General features: G+C 33.4%; 1 protein-coding gene across 3 annotated transcripts in view; it reads right to left on the bottom strand.

Annotated features, from left to right (window-relative positions):
• Positions 1-989: 989 nt before the first annotated feature.
• Positions 990-23,898, bottom strand: part of LOC127715519 (coronin-7-like) — a 49,200-nt gene continuing 26,291 nt past the window's right edge. For all 3 annotated transcript variants that reach the window (XM_052221576.1, XM_052221578.1, XM_052221577.1), the window contains 13 exons: positions 23,323-23,554; positions 21,456-21,634; positions 20,792-20,900; positions 16,603-16,689; positions 13,264-13,406; positions 11,518-11,622; positions 10,002-10,087; positions 9,193-9,331; positions 8,115-8,321; positions 6,604-6,739; positions 5,096-5,187; positions 2,948-3,034; positions 990-1,383 (listed from right to left, as the gene is read on the bottom strand). In XM_052221576.1, the coding sequence (XP_052077536.1) occupies positions 1,372-1,383; positions 2,948-3,034; positions 5,096-5,187; positions 6,604-6,739; positions 8,115-8,321; positions 9,193-9,331; positions 10,002-10,087; positions 11,518-11,622; positions 13,264-13,406; positions 16,603-16,689; positions 20,792-20,900; positions 21,456-21,634; positions 23,323-23,554 (1,614 nt within the window). In that variant the 3' untranslated portion in view covers positions 990-1,371. The remainder of the gene's footprint in view (positions 1,384-2,947; positions 3,035-5,095; positions 5,188-6,603; positions 6,740-8,114; positions 8,322-9,192; positions 9,332-10,001; positions 10,088-11,517; positions 11,623-13,263; positions 13,407-16,602; positions 16,690-20,791; positions 20,901-21,455; positions 21,635-23,322; positions 23,555-23,898) is intronic.

The raw sequence follows: 23,898 nt of genomic DNA, 5'->3' as shown, positions 1-23,898 counted from the left end.
TAGGGAATATAGCCCCCCTTTTAAAAAAAATTATTTATCAATAATAGAGGACAAAAATGAATTCTGTACCAAGAAATTTTCATGTTTATTTTGTCTGATATTGATTTATAATTAATAAAATTTCCATAAGTAATGCACTAGTACATAAAATTTTAGGCAAAGGGGGATAATTCCAAATTCAATAAGGAATAAAATCCAGCAAAATCCAGCAAAGTTAGCAATACTTCAATATTGGGATTCAAATATTTTATATGTGGTTATTCATTTTGAAGAAAACTCATTCCAAAAAATTAAATATCACAGACAAAAATATTTATTTATGATTTAATAAAATTTCCTCAAGTGCTGCACTGGTAATGAAAATTTAGGTAAAGGGGGGTAATTCAAATATAATTAGAAGTAAAATCCATAATGCTTCCAAAAAAATAAATGATTAGAAATAAGTAAAATTAGAATTCAAGCATTTCCATGTGGTTATTCTAAATAAAAATATCAGTTCAAAATTTTGTTGTTGTCTACAATTAAATATCACAGACAAAATAAATTGTTTGTAAAAATGATGGAATAATCTGCACCAAAACATGCATATCAAAACTTAACATAGTCATAGGGTTAAGGTTAAGGTCAAGAAAAATTTGATTTTGATTGATAATTGGTGTTTTAACGCCACTTTTAAGCACCGCTTTTGGGCTATTTCATGGCGGCCAGTTTTTGGTTGGTGGAGGAAGCCGGAGTGCCCGGAGAAAACCACCGACCTTCGATAGGAAAACTGACAATCCTAGTCAATTAAGATTTGAGTCGAGTGCACCCAAACAAACGAGGTTCAAACTCACAACCTCAGTGGTGACTGGCTAGTGATTGCAGTAGTAACTACTTAGACCACTAGGCCCCTGAGGCCCCAGGTTAAGAAAAATACCGATGGTATGTTAATGCATAATTGTCATTATAAATATGATATAAATATAACATGAGACATATACCGGTAGATCAATAAATTATTTAGAAATTTCCGCATTGGTCCCCGTTAAGTTAAGAATGACTCAATAATCATTATTTTGACATAAATATTGCTATAAGAAATGCTGTTCTTTGGTCCCATAAATTAATTTAGGCTTTTATTTTTTTATAAATGATACTGGTGGGAATAGAACACTGTAGCAGTTTTAGTTTCAGTACCAAACCAGTGTTAAAAAATAGCTCTATATAAAAAGTTTTAAAAATTCCCAGTTGCAAAAAAAAAAATGGTTAACATATGTGTGGCACTGTCCAGTGTCCAAGTACTGTTTTTCTATCAATCTTCTAAAAATTATTGTTAAATGTTCGTGGAAGACACATCAGCTGGACACAATGATTTCTTTGTTCTGCTACAGGTCAGTCATCACCCTAAAAAAACAGATAATACTTATCAATACCCTTTTCCCTTCAACTGTATCAAAACATGCTCAGCTTTTCATGAAATACATATTTATGGCTTTGTGATATATGTACCGGTAGGTTTGGTTTGGAAGTTTGGTTGTACCTGTAGGAACTTATTACAAACTGGATAGAACATCCTAATTTTTAAGGAGATGTTGTTTACCGTGCCCGGAAATTTAGATATAATCCGGGTAAACTTATTGATCCATTAAATAAACTTATTCTAAAAGGTTACAATTTAACACTATAATTACATCTTAGAATATTGTTTTTATTGGTATTAATATTGATTTTGTTATCAGTAAATTAAAATCATACTAAATATTATTGTTATATACATATGCACATTCATGGCTGTACAATCTGTTGATACCTGTATCTTGGCATTGCACAAGGTCATGTTTTTCTATAACTGTTAATGACATCTTTACACTAAATCCATTGGATTTTGGATGTGTACTGATTGATATTTTAGTCTTAGATGCATGATTTTGTTTTATTAGTTGTTATTGGGTTTGAACTAGCTGTCAGTTACTGTGAGTATTCTCAGATCTGTACTCCGTGTTTTTTTTGTTGTGGGGATGTATAAGTTATCTGCCACGTCCACTCTGTGTTTTTGTTAGATGTATTTCTGCTTTGTATCGAGCTGATAAGTTAAGCCCTTTTTAACTGATTTTGATAGTTTGTTTTTATGTTGTACTGATACACCACTGTCCCAGGTTAGGGGGAGGGTTGGAGCGCCTTCAAACTAATTTAACCCCGCCACATTCTGTATGTGCCTGTCCCAAGTCAGAAACCTGTAATTCAGTGGTTGTTGTTTGTTGCTGTATATCATATTTGTTTTTTTTGTTCATTATTTTGTACATAAATCAGGCCATTAGTTTTCTCGTTTGAATTGTTTTACATTTGTCATTTCGGGGCCTTTTATAGCTGATTATGCGGTAATGGTTTTACTCATTGTTGAAGTCCATACGGTGACCTATAGTTAATTTCTGTGTCATTTGGTTTCTTGTGGACAGTTGTCTTATTGGCAATCATACCACGTCTTTTTATTTATATATTCACCTGGTCTTAATAACTGAGTTCTTGGCTCTCGGTCATAAAACTTTACCAAGTACTCCAGAGTACAAAATTTGTGCTGGAAACACCAGTTCTATTATTTTGATTGGTTGAAATCTGAGTCTGAGTACAACAATTGTACTGGAAATTTTTATGACCACAAGGCATGAACTTATATCGTATTCTTCCTATAAAGATAGTTTAGAACAAGGACAATTCTTTCTTGGCTCAATGGCGTTGTTGGGTGCTGAATCACTTATGTGTACCTAATATCCTCCTTTATATATATACCAAGTTTCATTGTTACCAAAACAAACAAAGATCCTAAACTGAAAAGTATGAGACTTTTTTCAACAAAAAGAATGTCAGCCTAACTATTGCCATTTTGTATGTGACTAGTACAGAAATACTAACTAAAAGTGAAACCTACCCTTCAAATTTATTAAAAATCTGGCCTTTATCCCTGACTTACCCATTCATCATCATCAACACCTTCAGCTAAATCTTGTGGTAAGGGTGATTCTTTTATTTCTAATTTCTTTGTCACTGCATCAAGTAACTACAATGATACAGAAACTTAAAAACCTCTAAAGGATAGATACAGTTCTTTGTATAATTTGTCAAATATATTATCTGGTTCTGACACCCCCTCAAAACAAACAAAAAAACAAAATAAAAAACAAAATCAGCTAATACTTTGTTACGTAAACTAACTGGTTCAAAATGTTTGTCCCACCACCGTAATAGCGGGCTTGTATTTATTGAAAAAACAAAAATTGATAAATTGATAAAGGGGCATAACTCTAGAATGGTTAGAGTGACGCTACCAAAATTCAAACTTGATCTGTATTTTGTGGTAATAAGCATTGTGTATAAGTTTCATAATATTTGGTTGAGACAAACTTAAGTTAGAGAACAGAAACTACCGGTAAAAATTTTGAAATTTTTCCATTTATAAAGGGCATAACTCTAGAACGGTTAAAGTGACGCCACTAAAATTCAAACTTGATCTGTGTTTTGTGGTAATAAGCATTGTGTATAAGTTTCATAACATTTGGTTGAGGCAAACTTAAGTTAGAGAAAGGAAACCAATTTTGGGACGTACTGACATACGTATGTACAGACGGACAAGGGTAAAACTTAATGCCCCCTCCGCTACGGCGGGGGCATAAAAATCTTAGTCCACCTATCAGAAAAAATACTGAATATGAATTAAATATATTTTCAAAAGTTTGCTTCAGACATTATCCCTAAATCATAAAAATACTTCTGCCAAAGTTTCTTAAATTATGAATACATGTATGAAGGTTTGACAAAAAAAATTTGATGTGTAACAAACTTTAACCCCAGACTTTATCTACTTGTTAACTGTAAAAAAAAAACTAAGTCCATTTAGCAGTGAAATATGGAAAAATGAAAATAAATATTCTAAAAATTTTGCTCTGGATACTGTATTTTGGTTATTAACAAGCTTCTGTCCAAATTTCATAAAATTCCATGAAGGTTTGAGTAAGTAATTGATGACTGAAAAACTTTAACCTCAGAATGAGCCTGACTGTTAACTGTAAATAAATACTAAGTCAATCTATCAGTAAAATATGGAAAAATGAAAATTAATTTTTTCTAAATTTTGCTCTGGATACTTTATTTTGGTCAGAAACAACTTTCTGTCCAAATTTCATAAAATACCATGAAGGTTTGTCAAAGTCATTGATGTCCAAAAAAGCTTTAAACCACAGACCCAACCTAAATGTTGATGCTGCCAGCACCATAATCTAGGATCGCAGGCTCAACAATAAAAATAAAGCTATCTAAATCCATGTTTGAATTTCCAGCTTTTCAAAAGAGGAGACAACTCTAACTAAAAATTCCAGTTAATTCCCATACTGCAATACTTCATCTGTTTCAACTGTTAAATGAATTTCTGTTACATCTCTATCGCATACACAATCCATAAGGAGAAGTATTGATAATACTAGTTTGTATAACAAGAATGTGTCCATAGTACACGAATGCCCCACTCGCACTATCATTTTCTATGTTCAGTGGACTGTGAAATTGGAGTAAAAACTCTAATTTGGCATTAAAATTAGAAAGATCATATCATAGGGAACATGTGTACTAAGTTTCAAGTTGATTAGACTTCAACTTCATCAAAACTACCTTGACAAAAAACTTTTAACCTGAAGCAGGACAGACGGACGGACGGACGAACAAAAGAACGGATGCACAGACCAGAAAACATAATGCCCCTACTACTATCGTAGGTGGGGCATAAAAATGAAGCCATTCCATAACTATCTGATTTGCCTTCAACAACAAATGAACACTGCATTTACAATCACAGAAGTGAAGTACCGACATGAGAAAATTGATCAATCTAAGTTCATGTACTGTGGATTCATTTATTTACGTGGGTATCAATTTTCGGGGATTAAGGAAATAATGTATTGTCGCAGATATTTGATTTCCTGGTCTAGCCAATGTTTTCATACAAGCCTACAAACTTGTACTTCTTTGAACATTTGAATACATGGTTCATCTGTATCCACGAAAATTGGTATCCCACGAATATTAATGAAACCATAGTATATTTAAGTTTTAATATCATATTTTTTACCTCTTCTTTCTTCTGTTCATCAGTTTTATATGTATCAGGATTAAAACTTTCATATTTCTTCTCTTTTGGAGCCTCTACAGGGGCTTCACTTACTACAATAAAACATTTGACTAACATATTGATTGTGGATGAGGGAGGAAAAATTAAATCAAAATTAAGGATATTCACTACTATGTTTCAAAATGACAGGCTTTTTAAAACACTGTTATAAATTGATAGTATATGAATAAAGGAACTAAAAAAGCAGAAAAAATTAAGGATCCATGTGCTTGTTTGTGAGATATAAGCCATTGAAAATTTGGCGGGAAATGATTCTCTCTAGATTTTTCATACATTTAACATTGGCACCTTTTTTCTTTCAAAAACTATAAAAAAAATAACAAGGATTTTATAAGATTTTTAAAACTGCTTTAAACTAAATGTAATAATATTATGAAAAGAAAAGTAGGGGTTAGCAGACAATTTTTTTTAATGGCACTACATGGATAAAACCAGAGGATTCTGAAATTCTGGCAAAAATTCAAAACAAGAGAAGCAAACATCCTAACTGGCAGATGGGTGGTTGTACTTTTCTTTAAAAAAATCCTTAAGAATTACATAAATTTTGAAAACCCCTCTGCACATTACAGTAAACCAACTAATTTTGCAACTTTCATGAGTAAAAAAATGACAGCAGACACAAGTATAAAAAGTCTCGAATATGTAAAACAGGGATCTTCCCTTTAATTATTACACAAAGAAAATTAGAAAATCACAAAAATAAAGTTGCCTCAAAGTTGGCTAGAAAGGGCTAAATGCACAGTAAAATAAACCACAAAATATCCTTACAAAAAGACAAATTCTAATATGGGGTGTACGTATAATGTAATGTCTTTTTTTTTTAAATATAAATATAAGAAAATAAAAAAGAAGGAAATGCATTATATATCGTTGTATTAAAAATCGTTCACATTATTCCTACTGGTTTCAGTCCTCATGAGCGATATTCATTGTAAACATCCATTGTACAACATAACAATATAAACGTTGTCATTGGTAACATTGCATTACAATCACACTACACAACAAGGGAAGTAACATTAAAATAAAGTGTAATGCATTCTTTATGAGGACATTAGAATATAAAAATATGTCCGTTATTTAGAATAACAATAATCTGTTTAAATTTTGGTTTATATTTATGTATGAAAAATGTCTGTGGTTCTGTTGTTCCTTTAGCAGACTGATAGAATGGAAATAGTCGATATATAATTGTGTTCCTGCTAGCACAAACATCTGAGTGTTTACTAAGTGGTATTTGTCTATAAATTGGTTGAAGAATTTGTTGTCAGTGCACTGTCATTCTTTTTGCAAAGTTACATTAATGAACATAATCTTATCCACTCTATATATATAGTTCATATGGATTAATTCTATATTGCAGAGTTTATACATAATGGTTAAACATGTCAAATACTTGCATGATTATTTTCATTAACCTGTTAATAAACAAATTCTATAAATCTTACATAGTTTCATATCCTTTGGTCTCAGACTGACAGTTCGAGGAGGAGTATTGGCCCCTGAGAACCACTCTGCACTGGTCATAACTGGTTTGTCAATAACTTTGGTATCAGGGAAGACATCATCTTGGAAATATTCAGTCTGAAAAGTAAAAATAAAGACATCTAAAATGTATCAGAAATATAAATCCAAGTGGCAGAAGTATTCAATAAGACAAAGAAAAACTTCCCCACTTACTTAAATTCCCACATCATATAATGAACTGACATTTCACCCTAGATGGACATATAGTTCTAACTCCAAGCCAACCAGTATATGCTCTTACTCCTTACTGAAACAGCAAGTTTTTGATTTTTTGGTTTGACCCAGCCATTGATATTGAAACCAATGACCTCCAAAACTCAGTGAGCATTCTACCACTGAAAGAATGATTCTTCTGATACTAAGAATAAAAGAACGTGTGGAGTGAATGCATGTGACAAGGATATAAATAACCTAAAAAGCCAACTTTAAAAATAAGAAGATGTGTTTGATTGTCAATGAGACAAATCTCCACCAGAGACCAAGTTACATAGAAGTTAACAACTATAGGTCATCGTATGGCCTCCAACAATGAGCAAAACCCATACTGCATAGTCAGCTATAAAAGGCCCCGATTTACATACCAAACAATGAACTACAGCCACTGAATTACAGACTCCAACAAAAGACAAATGTTTATTTATCTATGTCTGAGATGTTGTCAATTTAACATTTCATAGTTGGGAATTACATAAAGCAATTGGTGTACAGACTAGACTTCTGAAACTTGAAGTATTCAAACCTACCTTAACGGTTACCTTGTTGCAGCGGTCACCTGCCTCTAACGGTCACTTTCAGACCGCCCAAACGTTTTCTCTATATAATTTAACTAGTTTCAGATGTCACCTGTCTAATGCGGTCAGCGGTCACCATATTTTTCGCACGAAATCGTCATTTCAACTTTTAACAATGGTCATTTTTATATTTTTACTAACTAAATAAGCATGACGAAAACTATATGCATTCAGTATCAAAGTCAAAATGAAAAACCCGAACCTGTTTGCAACAGAGATTGCACAATAGGAGGTGAATCAGTGGAACACAAGGAATCCACACCTTTTCATTTCCATTAAAAACCCTATCATCAACTTATTTCTCCACAAGTATAAACATATTTTCGAACTTTTTCTTTAATTTACAGTGCCGGAATCCACCATTATTTATTTAAGAAAGATAACTCTACCGATTGAAAACACGAATAATTCGGAACCTCTTTTAAAAGGTCACCTCTCTTGAGCGGTCACTTTTGATACTTCACATGAGTGACTGCTAAATACAGGTTTGACTGTACTTTAACATCAGGAGGATTTATTTGAGCACTGAAACCTCAGAAAATCAACATACTACTAAAGCATTAGTATTTATTTGACCTTATATATGACTTGATTAATTTACATGACCTCTGAATAAATACAAATCTAAGCTATTCACTTACTTTGACTCTTGGAAGTGTAAAGGAAACTGGTTCAACAGTAGTATTCGTTAACCTCCAACCTTTGGCAAACTCCACTTTCTTAACATCACAGCAAGTCTTGGGTAGGAATGATATAGCCTGGTGAAGTCCTTCAAAGTGGACTGGAGACAGTGGAAAGATATGTGGATGATCTGTGGATATCTCAAAGCTGTGGACAACTCCATCACCCTGTTAAAAAGAATAAAGTTTATACATACATATATAATATGATTTATAACTTTTTAAGTACTTGACAATGTCCTGATAAGATTCTGTTTTCTACAATGTATTATTTTGATTTGTATTTTTTTTTTTTTTTCATTTTTTATTAAATGTACCTCTTGAACAGTTTTATTTCTTATCATGTTAATAATAATACACTGAACTACTTGACTGTAAATTAACTATGTGTAAATATCTGTTTTTGATTGTATTGTAATTTGTATGTGAAGGCCTCAGGGAAGATTAGTTTGTTGTAACTAACTGTGTTTACCTCTTTAAATAAAGAATTTATTATTATTATTGTTATTATTATTATTATTATTATTATTATTATTATTATTATTATTATTATTATTATTATTATTATTATTATTATTATTATTATTATTATAAGGAGATGTGGTATGATGAGACAAATATCCACCAGAGATCAAATGTTGTATAAGAATCTAACTATAGGTCACCTTTTAGGCCTTCAACAATGAGCAAAACCCATACCACATAGCAAGCTATAAAAGGCCCTGACATAACAAAATATAAAACAATTCACATGAGAAAACCAACAACCTAAAAGCAAATATAATACAAAATAACAATATATTTGTGGACTCATTATTAATCTGTCTGACGAGTTCAGAATGTTTTGTTTTGATATCATTCTACATGTATAGTTCCAGTCTATGTCTGATGAGATTTTTTTTGGCAAATGTTAGGTGACACAATCATCAAGCCTATAACTCCTATAAGGGGTAAATTGACCATTTCAGTCATGTTGACTTTATGAAATGTTCCTGGGGCTGAGGACAAAAATTGGTGTGATATCCTGTTTACTACTCACCCTTCCAGTTACAAACAGTGTATGACTGTCATCATCGTAGTAGGGTACCAGTACTGCAGGATTAAAATCTAACTGATGAATGTACAGGGGAGATTCCAACTTATCTACATCATAAACGTATAGCTGTCTGCTGCATAGTCTAAAAGATATAAAATAAATATTTAATTCCATATATTCTTAAAAACATATTTTTTTTTCACCATAGAAAAATGTTACAAAAATAATTTTGAAGTTTTATCTCAGAATCATTTTCAATTTGTTTTTCTTATTTCTTTTCAATATTAATGACCTACAATGATGTTCTTTGTTCTATTGGTAAATAATTATTATGTTCTTGTCCTGAATCTGCATTTAATTTGACTCTGAACGTTAAGCAGCCATCCATCATTATCATCGTCACCAATTGTCCTGGATTTGTGGGTATAGACAAATCAAGAATTTTATTGTTGAACAATGTACAAATTTTCTTTAGGATTTTATGCAGACTTTTGCAAAATCATGTAATAAAAATGTCGACAAAAATAAAATTTTTCCTCAATCCATGAAAATTAGTACCCAAAAAAATAAATGGATCCACAGTATATAAAACTACCGATAATAAAATCTGGAGTCGCATTCACAAAAAAAAAATTACGCCTAAGATTGATCTAAGTATACAGAATTGTTCATGACTTACAATCAATCTTAGTCAAAAAAAATTTTGTGTAACCAACTCCTGGTCACCAGATGAATACTTTCATTTGTTACTTTTTTCTATCAAAACTACAATTGTACTTGTAAAATCTAGTTAAAACCAGGTAAAAAATTACTTGTTAAATCCTGTTATGACCAGATATTTCCCATTCAATGCCCACACAACTCTGGCTCCTCTTGATCCGTCAGGTCCTTCTCCTTCCTGGAATATATTAAGATAAGTTTAAAAAGAAAACTTCTAAAATTCTTTATTTTTATCTACAACTCTGTGAATTATAATTAATATGGTCATATTTAATTTACTGTTTACAAAGTTTGAATTGTTTGAAATACTAAAGATTTTTCTATCTCAGAAATAAATTTCCTTAGACATGTTAGATGCATTTAGCAAAACCTTTCGGAAATTTTGGGTCCTAGATGCTCTTTTTATAAATGAACTATCAACAAAACTTTGAATTAAAAAATACTAAATAGAATAATATAAAATATTCAGCTAAAATTATTTGGAGGATTTTCTACCCTAGGAACAGATAAGCTAAGCTGTATTATCGGTAGGCAAAAGCTTTAAGAATGGATACTCAATGCTCTTCAACTTTTTGTTGTATTTGACCTTTTAATCAGCTTCCTTGATGAGTTTTTTTGTAAGGGCTATTCCATTAAAATTTATGTGGGAGGGTAGGAAGGGAAGTTTAATTATTGAATGTGGGTCATGAGTCTTTTTTCAGTATGCGTCTATTACCATTATACAAAATTATCTAAAAAATGGTTCTTGGTTGTAGGGATATTTTGAAAGTCCCTTCCTACCCTCCCACATACATTTTAATGGAATAGCCCTAGACGAAACGCAAATCTGATGGACAATATAATAAGCCTGGTATCTTTGATGAATTATTTTTTTTCTACAAGCTTTCATTTGAGGTGACATCTGATTCTTTTGAACTTATAAGCACCTGAATTTTATAAGGTGTAGATTGACATAGGATAAAATTTTAGCTCAAAGTTTCATGCCTATCTAATGCATATGTATATATTTTTGTCAAGGGGTGTTGACAATGCTTCTATAGGGAAGTAAATGTTAATAATGGATAGAATATAATATAATAAAATATTCAGCTAAAATTAAAATTTAATCAATTAAACTAACCATATGTCATAAAGTGTGAATCAAAATATCTGCCACTGGACATAAAGCAAGCAACAATCAATGAATCATTAAAAATCTTTCTAACTAGAGACATCTCTAAAGTACTCAAATGCAAAAAAAAAAAAAAAAACCCAAATCATTCAATTCCGGTCATTATGTCCTTGTCATATTTAAAAAAAGATCAAAAATTTTGTGAAACAGCCTAAATAGTTTGACATCGTAAGTACACCTCAGAATGAAATAAAATTTGGTGGTGGTCAGTTTTTATTGGTGGAGGAAGCCGGAGTGCCCGGAAAGAACCACAGACCTTCGGCAGGAAAGCTGATATTCCGAGTCAATTAAGATTTGAGTTGAACAAACCTGCCACGTGTTCAACCTCAGTGTTGACAGGCTAGTGATACATTATTGAACTACTTAAACCACTCGGACACCAAGGCCCAAAATATAATTTGATGATTAATGCAACAGATGTTTATAGTTTATTTTACCTTTATAGCATCTGGTGATTGTCTTGGATCAAATATTCTGACTCTTCCATCCTTACACACTGTGGCCAGGTATTTACCATCTGGACTCCAGGCTACACAGAAAACCTAAAAAGGGAGATAAATCACTTACTAGTGGATTATTTTGTATGGATGATCAATCATATACTGTGGATTCATTGCTATTCGTGGGTTACTAACTTTTGTGGATTTTGTGGGTACAGGTGAACCACGAATTTAAATGTTCAATAAATTAAAATTTTTCTCTAGGCTTGTATGCAGACTTTGCTAAAACCAAAAAAATCAGATATCCACATAAATGTAAGAGTTCCTCAATAATTTACGAAATTTGGTACCCACGAAAATAAAAGAATCCACAGTATTGTGTGGCCTAGTAGCTGCCATCTGAAATCAATGTATTATTTTTACACAAAAATATCACCTGAAAAATGCTTGTATTCATTCATTTCAGAATAATTAGCAATCAGTTTTACTCTAGGGACTTTTTAAAAAAAAATTGCAGGCTAAACAGAAAAAGAGACAAATATTACCAATTAAAGCTTTCACATTTCAAATTTTCAACCTTTCCACAAGATTTTGTACTATCTCTGTCTTTACATATTCTATGTACTAAACATGTTTTCCTTTCAACACTTATATATATTTATTTCGCAATATCTTTTAAAAGAAAATTAAATCTAAAATACACACATTACTGGGAAAATTATTTGGAATTCTTCTAATTTTTAATCTAATATTTCATAGACTTCAATTTTACTTCTTCCTATGAAAATCTTAAAAAGCAGCAGACTTCTTTAAGAATAAATTTTGCATACTATTGTCAGGAAACCATGCCATTAAAAAATATATCAAGGGAGATAATAATCACAGTCTTGGATGAGCTAGGAGTAGAATCTATTACAGAAATTGTTGTCAATAAATTGTAATATCAGATGTCAAAATTGTTGTATTTTCAAAATATTATTATTATATAAAATGTAGATATCTATAGATAACTAGAGAATGTGTCTATGGGACACAGATGATGCCCCTACTAGCATTTAATGCTTTAAAGGGACGCCACCCAAACTGGAACTTGATCTGTGTTTTATGGTAATAAGCATTGTGTATAAGTTTTGGTTGAGGCAAACTAAAGTTAGAGAACGGAAACTAATTTTGGGACTATTGTCGTGGCAGGGGCATACAAATTATAATCTACAGTTAGTGATACCTAATCTATTAATTTTTTCTTCTGTCCAAGACATTGTTTTCTTTTTATTAGACTGATTGTCAATAACTCTTTTGGTATTGTCAAGCATTTGTTAAACCTTCCTTATAAATGCATTGTAGAAAGAGTGAAAATTACATAGCCACCAGCGAATAACAGGAGTAGATTTCACTCTCTTATTGAAGAGATAAATATTTAGCTCTTTCTTACTGCCTTTTGATAATGAAAAAGCTTCTGTCCAAATTTCATGACATTCCACGAAGGTTTGACAAACTTATTAATATCTTAAAAAAAGTTTTAACCACATACTGAACTTTAATGTTGACAACTCTGACAAAGACAGAATATATGATCACCATGTCTTGTAGCTCCTTTTCCTTGCAGGCTTAAAAAAAATATTGTGTATATACTGCCACATACCTGTATGGTCAACTTGTGCAGTACAAGGAGCACCTATTATACCCTAAAAGGGGCCATAAAATTGGAGAAACCCTTTTTAAAGCCAAATAATAATAATATACCTGATCAGCATGTGTTGTGAGCTTTAGTTTTTCCTTGCCATCAGTTAAATCCCATATCCTTACAGTAAAGTCATAAGCTGATGAAACCAGTATATCACTGGCCAATGGATGGAATCTGACAAAATACAGCTTCTCTGTGTGTCCTATAAGTTTGAAAACATTTGAAAAATCATTTTATGCTGACAATAATTTGTGTGTTATTTTACGATGAGGGAGCTAAAGTGACATAGAATTGTTATCCTTGGTATTGGTCATGCCATATAAGAATTATCATTTTTCAAACTTGGAATTTGTGTAATTCTTCTAGATAGTTTAAAGATTCAAGAAATAGTCAAGAAAAATAACAGTTACAAAAGCACTGTTCCTGTTTAAAAAACTTGTTTTCATCATTTTATGGACTTGATATAACATATTCCTCTAGTTCTTAGCTGATTTATCCTTTTCCTGACCTGTTGATTATTTTTATCTAATCAATATGTCATTCGTTTGATCTCAGTTCTTCATTGGTCAAAATTCAAATAATGATGTCAAGTTTTCTTGCTTTCCTCAGAATTTCCTATTGTGACTTCACAACAAATGATGACGTTACATAAAAAGAACACATATTTTTGCAGATCATTGGAAAAGAAAGATAAGTTTTGTCTGAATATGTTTTTAAAATCATTAGGCAAAAGAGATTCTACCACCAAATCTCGTGCAACATGATAATTCTCCACTCTCGACAGTTAAATTTCAAATATTTCAAAAAGCTCAGCGAGCCTGATGTTTTAATTTGAAAATTTAATTGTCTTGAGTGGAGAAATATCCTCTCACGCTCGATGAAGTACCGGTAGTAGAATCTATATTTGTCTATCTCAGTTTTGAGTACTTAAATCAAATAAACCAATGATACATGTATCAATCACCCCTTTTCAAAGAATTCTAACATTTAGATATCTTTTTCTACATATAAATAACACATTTATTAAATTAAATAAAATGCTCCGCTGGGGCGCAGCTTGATACGACCGCAGAGGTCAAACCCTGAACAGTTGGGGCAAGTATGGACACAACATTCAAGCTTGATACAGCACTGAATTTGGATTGTAATTAAATATTTGACACAGCATAGGTTTCTGACACAGAATGAAAGTGGTCTAAGAACTTATAATTTTTTAATTTACCTATTCATACATGTGATGGACTGTGAAACTCAGATCAGGAGATTGGGAAATTTTGGTCAGGAGATTAGGACTCAGATCAGGAGGTTTTTAATCGACATAAATTTTGTCGTAAATGTAACCGACAACCGATTTTTGCTGTAAAAATGGTCTTTTAAAGTGTGTTTTCTTCAACTTTCCATCCAATTTATTATGTTTATAGTACCCTTGTACTTATAAAGTTTCTCCATCTTTATATTTTACATGTTCAATCTAACATTTTTTTTTTTCAGTATGTTCTTTAAATTTTTTACTTCATATTCTATAAAACATTTATTGCAACCAGAACATTTGTTTAACTATGTGCAATAGCTTTTGTTTGCATACTCAGAAAATCATTCTAACTGTAAAACAAGGGTCATAGTTATTATATAAATTTCAATTTAAGCCTTGAAAGGAAGTATAGAATCCTCAAATAATTTTCAAATTATTATTTTTTTATTTGTCCTAAGACATTTAAAATCATTTATTTATCATCCTTTTATGATTATTTGTTCAATTTATATTTTATTTATATTCTTTTAAAAATTTTCATTATTAAAAGGAAAGTAACTTAAAACAGGATAAATCAAGGGAACTAACCCAATAAATACACAGTTTTTGTTACACAACGGCAGTTAGCCCGAGGTAAAAAATCATTGATTACCAGTATGTTTGACACCCAAGCTGACAAGTGAAGCCATATAATTATGCATGTTAATTGATTTACAGGTAAAATATAACTTCAGGTAATGTGAGTTACACCAGATGCCTGAGATGATATGTTGGGCAGAAATTTTTCATTCATGAAAAATTTCATACACGGGATTATAATTTTCCTCTTCAACCGGAGGTCGGGAGGAGACTCCTGAAAACAGGATTATTGTACTCCTGTCGTGAGGTTCACATGTATGCTATTCAAACCATATCATTATTATTTGCTTTTATATATAAATCAGAAATAACCAATTTAAAATGGAAAATTTTAAAGAAAAAAAAGGAAAAAAAAATCCCCCCCCCCCAAATTTTTTGAACCCCCTTATGATTCATCGCCCCTACACTCAATCCCAGCTTTCCCTTTGTGGTATGGTACCTTGCAGTACAATTTTAGAGAGATCCATTCACTTGAACACAAGTTATTGTCTGGAAACTAGAAAAATGCTTGTTTTTTGTCCCTTTTTGGCCCCTAATTCTTAAACGTTTAGGGCAATTACCCCCAAACTCCAACCCAGCTTTCCCTTTGTGATATGGAACCTTGCAGTACAATTTCATAAAGATCCATACACTTACAAACAAGTTATTGTCCTGAAACTAGAAAAATGCTTGTTTTTTGCCCCTTTTTGGCCCCTAATTCCCAAAATTTGGAGGAAATTACCCCCAAAAATCAATCCCAGTATTCCCTTTGTGATATGGAACCTTGTGATACAATGTCAGGGAGATCCATACACTTACACACAAGTTATTGTCATGAAACTAGAAAAATGCTTGTTTTTTGCCCCTTTTTGGCCCCTAATTCCTAAAATTTGGAGGCAATTACCCCCAAAATCAATCCCAGCATTCCCTTTGTGATATGGAACCTTGTGGTACAATGTCAGAGAGATCCATATACTTACACACAAGTTATGTCTGGAAGTTACAAAAATGCTTATTTTTGGCCCCTTTTGGCCCCTAATTCCTTAACTGTTAGTACCATAACCCCCAAAATCAATCCCCACCTTCCTTTTGTGGTATTGAACCTTATGGTAAAATTTCATTGAGATCCATTCACTTTAACTAAAGTTAGAGTGCGAAAACTAATGTGTATTCGGACGACGACGCCGGACGACGACGACGACGACGACGCCAACGTCATACCAATATACGACCACAAAAATTTTTTTGCGGTCGTATAAAAACAAGCTGAACTGCTAGATATTGCTCTCTAATGATTAACCTGCTAAAGGTATTACAATAAACAGGAAGTTGATAAGCAGTGGGTGTGAAAACCAATCATACAGTATAGCATGCTCACTGGATGTTAATACCAAATTTCAAGTAGCTCTGATATGAAGTTCCTGAGAAAAATGTAATGACAATTTCAAGGAACTGAGGGACAGAGGTAAAACAGTACACCCTCCATCAGAGTGGGGAATAAAAATGCAAAATTTGAAAATCTTGTTACCCCTAAGATACATAGAAGGTTCTGTAACTGTTTCTGTCAGACCTCCCTCTGGTATGTTCCATATCCATACTTTAGCATCATCACATGCTATAAAATAAAATAAAAAAGTGCACAGATTTAAATATCTCAACAAATGAGTCTAATTGATTGTTTTTTACTTATTGTACATTGTTAAATATTTCATGCAGAATTTGACTCCCCCTGAAAAAAAGCTTTCAATAAAGGAAAATGCTCTATGTAAACAATGTTAAATATTTCTTTCAATAAAGGAAAATGCTCTATGTAAACAATGTTAAATATTTCTTTCAATAAAGGAAAATGCTCTATGTAAACAATGTTAAATATTTCTTTCAATAAAGGAAATTGCTCTTTGTAAACAATGTTAAATATTTCTTTCAATAAAGGAAAATGCTCTATGTAAACAATGTTAAATATTTCTTTCAATAAAGGAAAATGCTCTATGTAAACAATGTTAAATATTTCTTTCAATAAAGGAAATTGCTCTTTGTAAACAATGTTAAATATTTCTTTCAATAAAGGAAAATGCTCTATGTAAACAATGTTAAATATTTCTTTCAATAAAGGAAAATGCTCTTTGTAAACAATGTTAAATATTTCTTTCAATAAAGGAAATTGCTCTTTGTAAACAATGTTAAATATTTCTTTCAATAAAGGAAAATGCTCTATGTAAACAATGTTAAATATTTCTTTCAATAAAGGAAAATGCTCTATGTAAACAATGTTAAATATTTCTTTCAATAAAGGAAAATGCTCTTTGTAAACAATGTTAAATATTTCTTTCAATAAAGGAAAATGCTCTTTGTAAACAATGTTAAATATTTCTTTCAATAAAGGAAAATGCTCTTTGTAAACAATGTTAAATATTTCTTTCAATAAAGGAAAATGCTCTTTGTAAACAATGTTAAATATTTCTTTCAATAAAGGAAAATGCTCTTTGTAAACAATGTTAAATATTTCTTTCAATAAAGGAAAATGCTCTTTGTAAACAATGTTAAATATTTCATACATGTTCAGGACAAGAACAAATTAAATAATACATCAAATCAAAAGGAATGCAGAATATGGACTGCCCCTAAAAAAAAGCATTCAAAAGGGGAAAATGCTCTCTGTCAACACTGGATAACTGATTTAACAGAGGCACAATTTTATGGTATAAAGCATAAAGTATGAGAGAAGGAGTAACAATATGCCAATTTCCGAGATACAGTAGTTAGTTGAATCTGTCATGTGACTGCCATCACCACATGACCAAAATGTATGCATCGTCACTTCCAACACATGTTGAGCAAACTGGTGCAAAAGTTTGATGCTATACTGCACAAAATATTAGGGAAATTAAAATCTAATTAGTTGGTCAGCCTCCCTTCAGTCGTACGGGAATTAAGATTACATACTTACGGAACATAAATTATTTCTAGACTACCCTGCAGACTGACGATTCTGAAAATGCTTGCACTTTTAAAAGTGCAGGGATACAGGTGCGCCTTCTATCTGGTAAATGATGTCATAAGGGCGTGCGAAATTAACGATCTTTTCCAGTCTCAGAAAGACATGATTCAAGCAATAACCTATAATATATCTACATACCTACAGCTAGTCAATATTTTTACTTATAAGTTGTGATATTGAGGTCCCTTTATTCAGAGGGGGCATCACTGGGGTCTATGTCTAGTGAGGTTGCCTGTTTTTATTAAATAAATTCAGACATTTTCATTATCTTTACTTTGTTTAGTAAAACTGGATTCCTGTAAGAAGGAGGAGATCACTAGGGTCTATGTCTATTAAAGGAAGGGGAGGTAATATACAAATCTACATACACACAGCCAGTCTGTTATCATTGAATGGATCCCACACATAGTCAGTAGCTTTACTTGTATGTTGTAGTACTGGGATCCCTGTGTCTGGGGGGGGGGTGTCTATGTCTAAGGAAGGGGAGGTAATATACAAATCTACCTACACACAGCCAGTCTGTTATCATTGAATGGATCCCACACATAGTCAGTAGCTTTACTTGTATGTTGTAGTACTGGGGTCCCTGTGTCTGGGGAGGGGGGGGGGTCTATGTCTAAGGAAGGGGAGGGAATATACAAATCTACATACACACAGCCAGTCTGTTATCATTGAATGGATCCCACACATAGTCAGTAGCTTTACTTGTATGCTGTAGTACTGGGGTCCCTGTGTCTGGGGGTGGGGGGTGGGGGGTGGGGGGGGGGGGGTGGGGGGGTATGGGGGGGTCTATGTCTAAGGAAGGGGAGGTAATATACAAATCTACATACACACAGCCAGTCTGTTATCATTGAATGGATCCCACACATAGTCAGTAGCTTTACTTGTATGTTGTAGTACTGGGATCCCTGTGTCTGGGGGGGGGGGGGGGGTCTATGTCTAAGGAAGGGGAGGTAATATACAAATCTACATACACACAGCTAGTCTGTTATCATTGAATGGATCCCACACATAGTCAGTAGCTTTACTTGTATGTTGTAGTACTGGGGTCCCTGTGTCTGGTGGGGGGGGGGGGGGTATGGGGGGGTCTATGTCTAAGGAAGGGGAGGTAATATACAAATCTACATACACACAGCTAGTCTGTTATCATTGAATGGATCCCACACATAGTCAGTAGCTTTACTTGTATGTTGTAGTACTGGGGTCCCTGTGTCTGGGGGGGGGTCTATGTCTAAGGAAGGGGAGGTAATATACAAATCTACATACACACAGCCAGTCTGTTATCATTGAATGGATCCCACACATAGTCAGTAGCTTTACTTGTATGTTGTAGTACTGGGATCCCTGTGTCTGGGGGGGGGGGGGGTGTCTATGTCGAAGGAAGGGGAGGTAATATACAAATCTACATACACCAGCTAGTTTGTTATCATTGAATGGATCCCACACATAGTCAGTAGCTTTACTTTACTTGTATGTTGTATTACTGGGGTCCCTGTGTCTGGGGGGGGGGGGGGGGGGGTGTGTCTAAGGAAGGGGAGGTAATATACAAATCTACATACACACAGCTAGTCTGTTATCATTGAATGGATCCCACACATAGTCAGTAGCTTTACTTGTATGTTGTAGTACTGGGGTCCCTGTGTCTGGGGGGGGGGGTCTATGTCTAAGGAAGGGGAGGTAATATACAAATCTACATACACACAGCCAGTCTGTTATCATTGAATGGATCCCACACAGTCAGTAGCTTTACTTGTATGTTGTAGTACTGGGGTCCCTGTGTCTGGGGGGGGGGGGGGGTGTCTAAGGAAGGGAAGGTAATATACAAATCTACATACACACAGCTAGTCTGTTATCATTGAATGGATCCCACACATAGTCAGTAGCTTTACTTGTATGTTGTAGTACTGGGGTCCCTGTGTCTGGGGGGGGGGGGGGGTCTATGTCTAAGGAAGGGGAGGTAATATACAAATCTACATACACACAGCCAGTCTGTTATCATTGAATGGATCCCACACATAGTCAGTAGCTTTACTTGTATGTTGTAGTACTGGGGTCCCTGTGTCTGGGGGGGGGGGGGGGGGGGGTGTCTAAGGAAGGGGAGGTAATATACAAATCTACATACACACAGCTAGTCTGTTATCATTGAATGGATCCCACACATAGTCAGTAGCTTTACTTGTATGTTGTAGTACTGGGGTCCCTGTGTCTGGGGGGGGGGGGGGGGGGGTGGGTGAGGGGGGGGTCTATGTCTAAGGAAGGGGAGGGAATATACAAATCTACATACACACAGCACACAGCTAGTATGTTATCATTGAATGGATCCCACACATAGTCAGTAGCTTTACTTGTATGCTGTAGTACTGGGGTCCCTGTGTTTTTTGGGGGGGGGGGGAGGGGGGGTCTTTGTCTAAGGAAGGGGAGGTAATATACAAATCTACATACACACACAGCTAGTCTGTTATCATTGAATGGATCCCACACATAGTCAGTAGCTTTACTTGTATGTTGTAGTACTGGGGTCCCTGTGTCTGGGGGGGGTCTTTGTCTAAGGAAGGGGAGGTAATATACAAATCTACATACACACAGCTAGTCTGTTATCATTGAATGGATCCCACACATAGTCAGTAGCTTTACTTGTATGTTGTAGTACTGGGGTCCCTGTGTCTGGGGGGTGGGGTCTATGTCTAAGGAAGGGGAGGTAATATACAAATCTACATACACACAGCTAGTCTGTTATCATTGAATGGATCCCACACATAGTCAGTAGCTTTACTTTTATGCTGTAATACTGGGGTCCCTGTGTCTGCTAGTCTTCCAGGTTTATTGAACTGTAAAAAACAGTAAATTCAAATTAGAAAGTATCATGAGTAAATGCCAATATGACAGTAAACCAACAGCTCAGCTAGAGCAAACCAAAATAGACATACAACAGTTACGTTACTGTTGATGTATGGTCTTTAATGATACTCAAGCCCCTAAACCATAATTAAAGCTCTAAATATATCTGTTTCTAGAAAATTGGATTACTGTGGTTTTCTTTTGTTTTCGTGGGTACAAATTTACAGTGGATGGAAGAAAAATTGATTTTCGAGGATATTTGATTTCATGGTGCTGCCAAAGTTTGTATGATAGCTTACATTAATTTGTATTTCTTTAAAAGTTTTAAATTTGTGGTCCATTAGCACTTATACTCATGAAATCCGTTGTAATTGGTATATCATAAATAATAATGAATTTACAGTATATGTAACTATATAAAAAGTTGAATAATGAAGTAAAACTTCACTTATGGATCAAATAAAAATAATGTGGAATGATTGCCAATGAGACAACTTTCCACCAAAGACCAAAGGAAGTAGACGTATGGATCATAGTATACTTACCTCTAAAACAGACAGCAGGCCACCAGCTCCCTCTACTGGTACTACACATCTTGTTTGGTTAGCATAGAACATGTCACTTTCTCCTGGTACCCCATGGTAAAGTTTTCGTATATTATCTATATGCAGACTTTTGTGTAGTGTATGACCTTTCAGATATTTGAACTTTGATTGTCTAACAGCTGTAAGTTAAAGATATCAAAATTACCACAGTTAGATAAATGTTAGATTAAATAAAAAGGGAATGTGTCCAAATTGGGACGATGATGCCCCCGCTTGCACATAAAGTTATAAAGGGACATAACTCAAGAATGGTAAAAGTGACGCTACCCAAATTCATACTTGATCTGAGTTTTGTGGTAATAAGCATTGTGTATAAGTTTCATAACATTTGATTGAGGCAAACTTAAGTGAGAGAACGGAAATGAAAAAATCAGCAATTTTTCCATCTGTAAAGGGGCATAACTCTAGGACGGTTAAAGTGACGCTACCAAAATTCAAACTTGATCTGTGTTTTGTGGTAATAATAATTGTGTATAAGATTCATAACATTTGGTTGAGGCAAACTAAAGTAAGAGAACGGAAACGAAAAATTCAGCAATTTTCCATTTGGAAAGGGATATAACTCTAGATCAGTAAAAGTGACACCACCAAAATTCAAATTTGATCTGTGTTTTGTGGTAATAATCATTGTGTATAAGTTTCATAACACTTGGTTGAGGCAAACTTAAGTTATAGAATGGAAATGAAAAATTCAGCAATTTTTCCATGTGTAAAGGGGCATAACTCTTGAACGATAAAAGTGACGCCACCAAAATTCAAACTTGATCTGTGTTTTGTGGTAAAAGCATTGAGTATAAGTTTCATAACATTTGGTTGAGGCAAACTAAAGTTAGAGAACGGAAACCAATTTCGGGACGTACGACCGGACGTACAGACGGACAAGGGTAAAACTTAATGCCCCCTACACTACGGCCAGGGCATAAAATCTATTAAGAAGAAGTTGTGTTTATACATATGAGCTGAGTCATATAGAAATCGACCATATACAAGTGCATGTATACATGTACATGTATAAGTCTTTGATTTATTTTGAAACATTCAAATACGAAATAAAAGATGAATTTTGGTCTATTTAGTAGATTTTCTTACAACAGATAAATTTTCAAACAGTTACAGACTTTCCATAGAGATTTTTTCAACCCAAAATAGGTTAACAGATTTATTGCTATTCATTTGCATAAGGTCGATTTCTATCTGATGCAGCTCATAAAAATAATACCACTACATTGATTGAATTACAATACTTTATTATATACTTAGTAGTAAACACATGTAAATTGTATGTGTAATATGATCAATGGCAATCGTGCTATATCAGCCATCCGTGATGATATCGATATCAGTCACGGTTGCAAAGACTTTATCACATCCTCAATCTGTATGACGTCACGTCATCGACATCAGTCATCGTTGCAAAGGCTTTTATTACCAAACCCCTAATCTGTATGAAGTCACGTCATATAAAAAAAAAATCTACTTGAGATATGATAAAGTGTATATGATATTGCTTTTTTTAATATCACACACCATATCAACCCTCAACCAATATAATCCCTCGAGCAGAGCTCTTGGGATTATATTGGTATCTTTGGATGACACAGATGTGATCTTGAAAAAGCCATATAATATTCTCTATATACAGTTAGAATATAATTTTTTTTAAAGAGGCCTGCAATGCTTTTTAAATCTTTTTTATTTTTAATATTTGAAACTTTTAAATGACAAACAAAACTTTTAATTTAAATTTGTCCAAAATGAATGAAGCATGAAAAATTGATCATAACAAAATAAAGTTATCAAAGTTTACCTGTAAATACTTTTGTGACAGGCTTATTAGTTGAAGTTAAGGAAGGACTTTGTTCCTGTGGTGTGTCTGAACTTCTCTTGGTTGGTGTGCCAGCTTTTTCCTTGGTGGGTGTGTCAGTAGTTCCTTTGGTGGTCATGGCTTGTTCTGGAATGGCATTTGATTTTCCTGAGATCTCTGGTTTAGAGGTTTTTGGAATGTCTTGGGTTTCTTGTATCACAGATTTGCTTGTTTCCTGTTGGAAAAATAAATACAACACACTTAAAAATACCATTGAAAAAATTCATTCTATGAATAAAGATCAATACAAATATATTGTATTCTTTGTGACATACTCTCATAATAATATCAAACATTTAAAAAAAAAAAGTATTTTTGGTAATTTTACCATTTTAAGACATTTCTACTTATTTATACAACTCTGGTTTTCAAATTTTTGGATATGAGTGTTTCTGATGAACATAAATCCAGAAAAGTAGTTTGCATTCATGAAATTTTTATAGTGTCATTTTCATTTCAATAAGCATTTATTCACAAAAATATGAAATGCTCAATTTTATAGTTTATGAATGAAAATAC

Source organism: Mytilus californianus, unplaced genomic scaffold (genome assembly GCF_021869535.1).
Source record: "Mytilus californianus isolate M0D057914Y unplaced genomic scaffold, xbMytCali1.0.p SCAF_9, whole genome shotgun sequence".
Lineage (NCBI taxonomy): Eukaryota > Metazoa > Mollusca > Bivalvia > Mytilida > Mytilidae > Mytilus > Mytilus californianus.
This window is presented reverse-complemented; position numbering and strand designations above follow the sequence as displayed.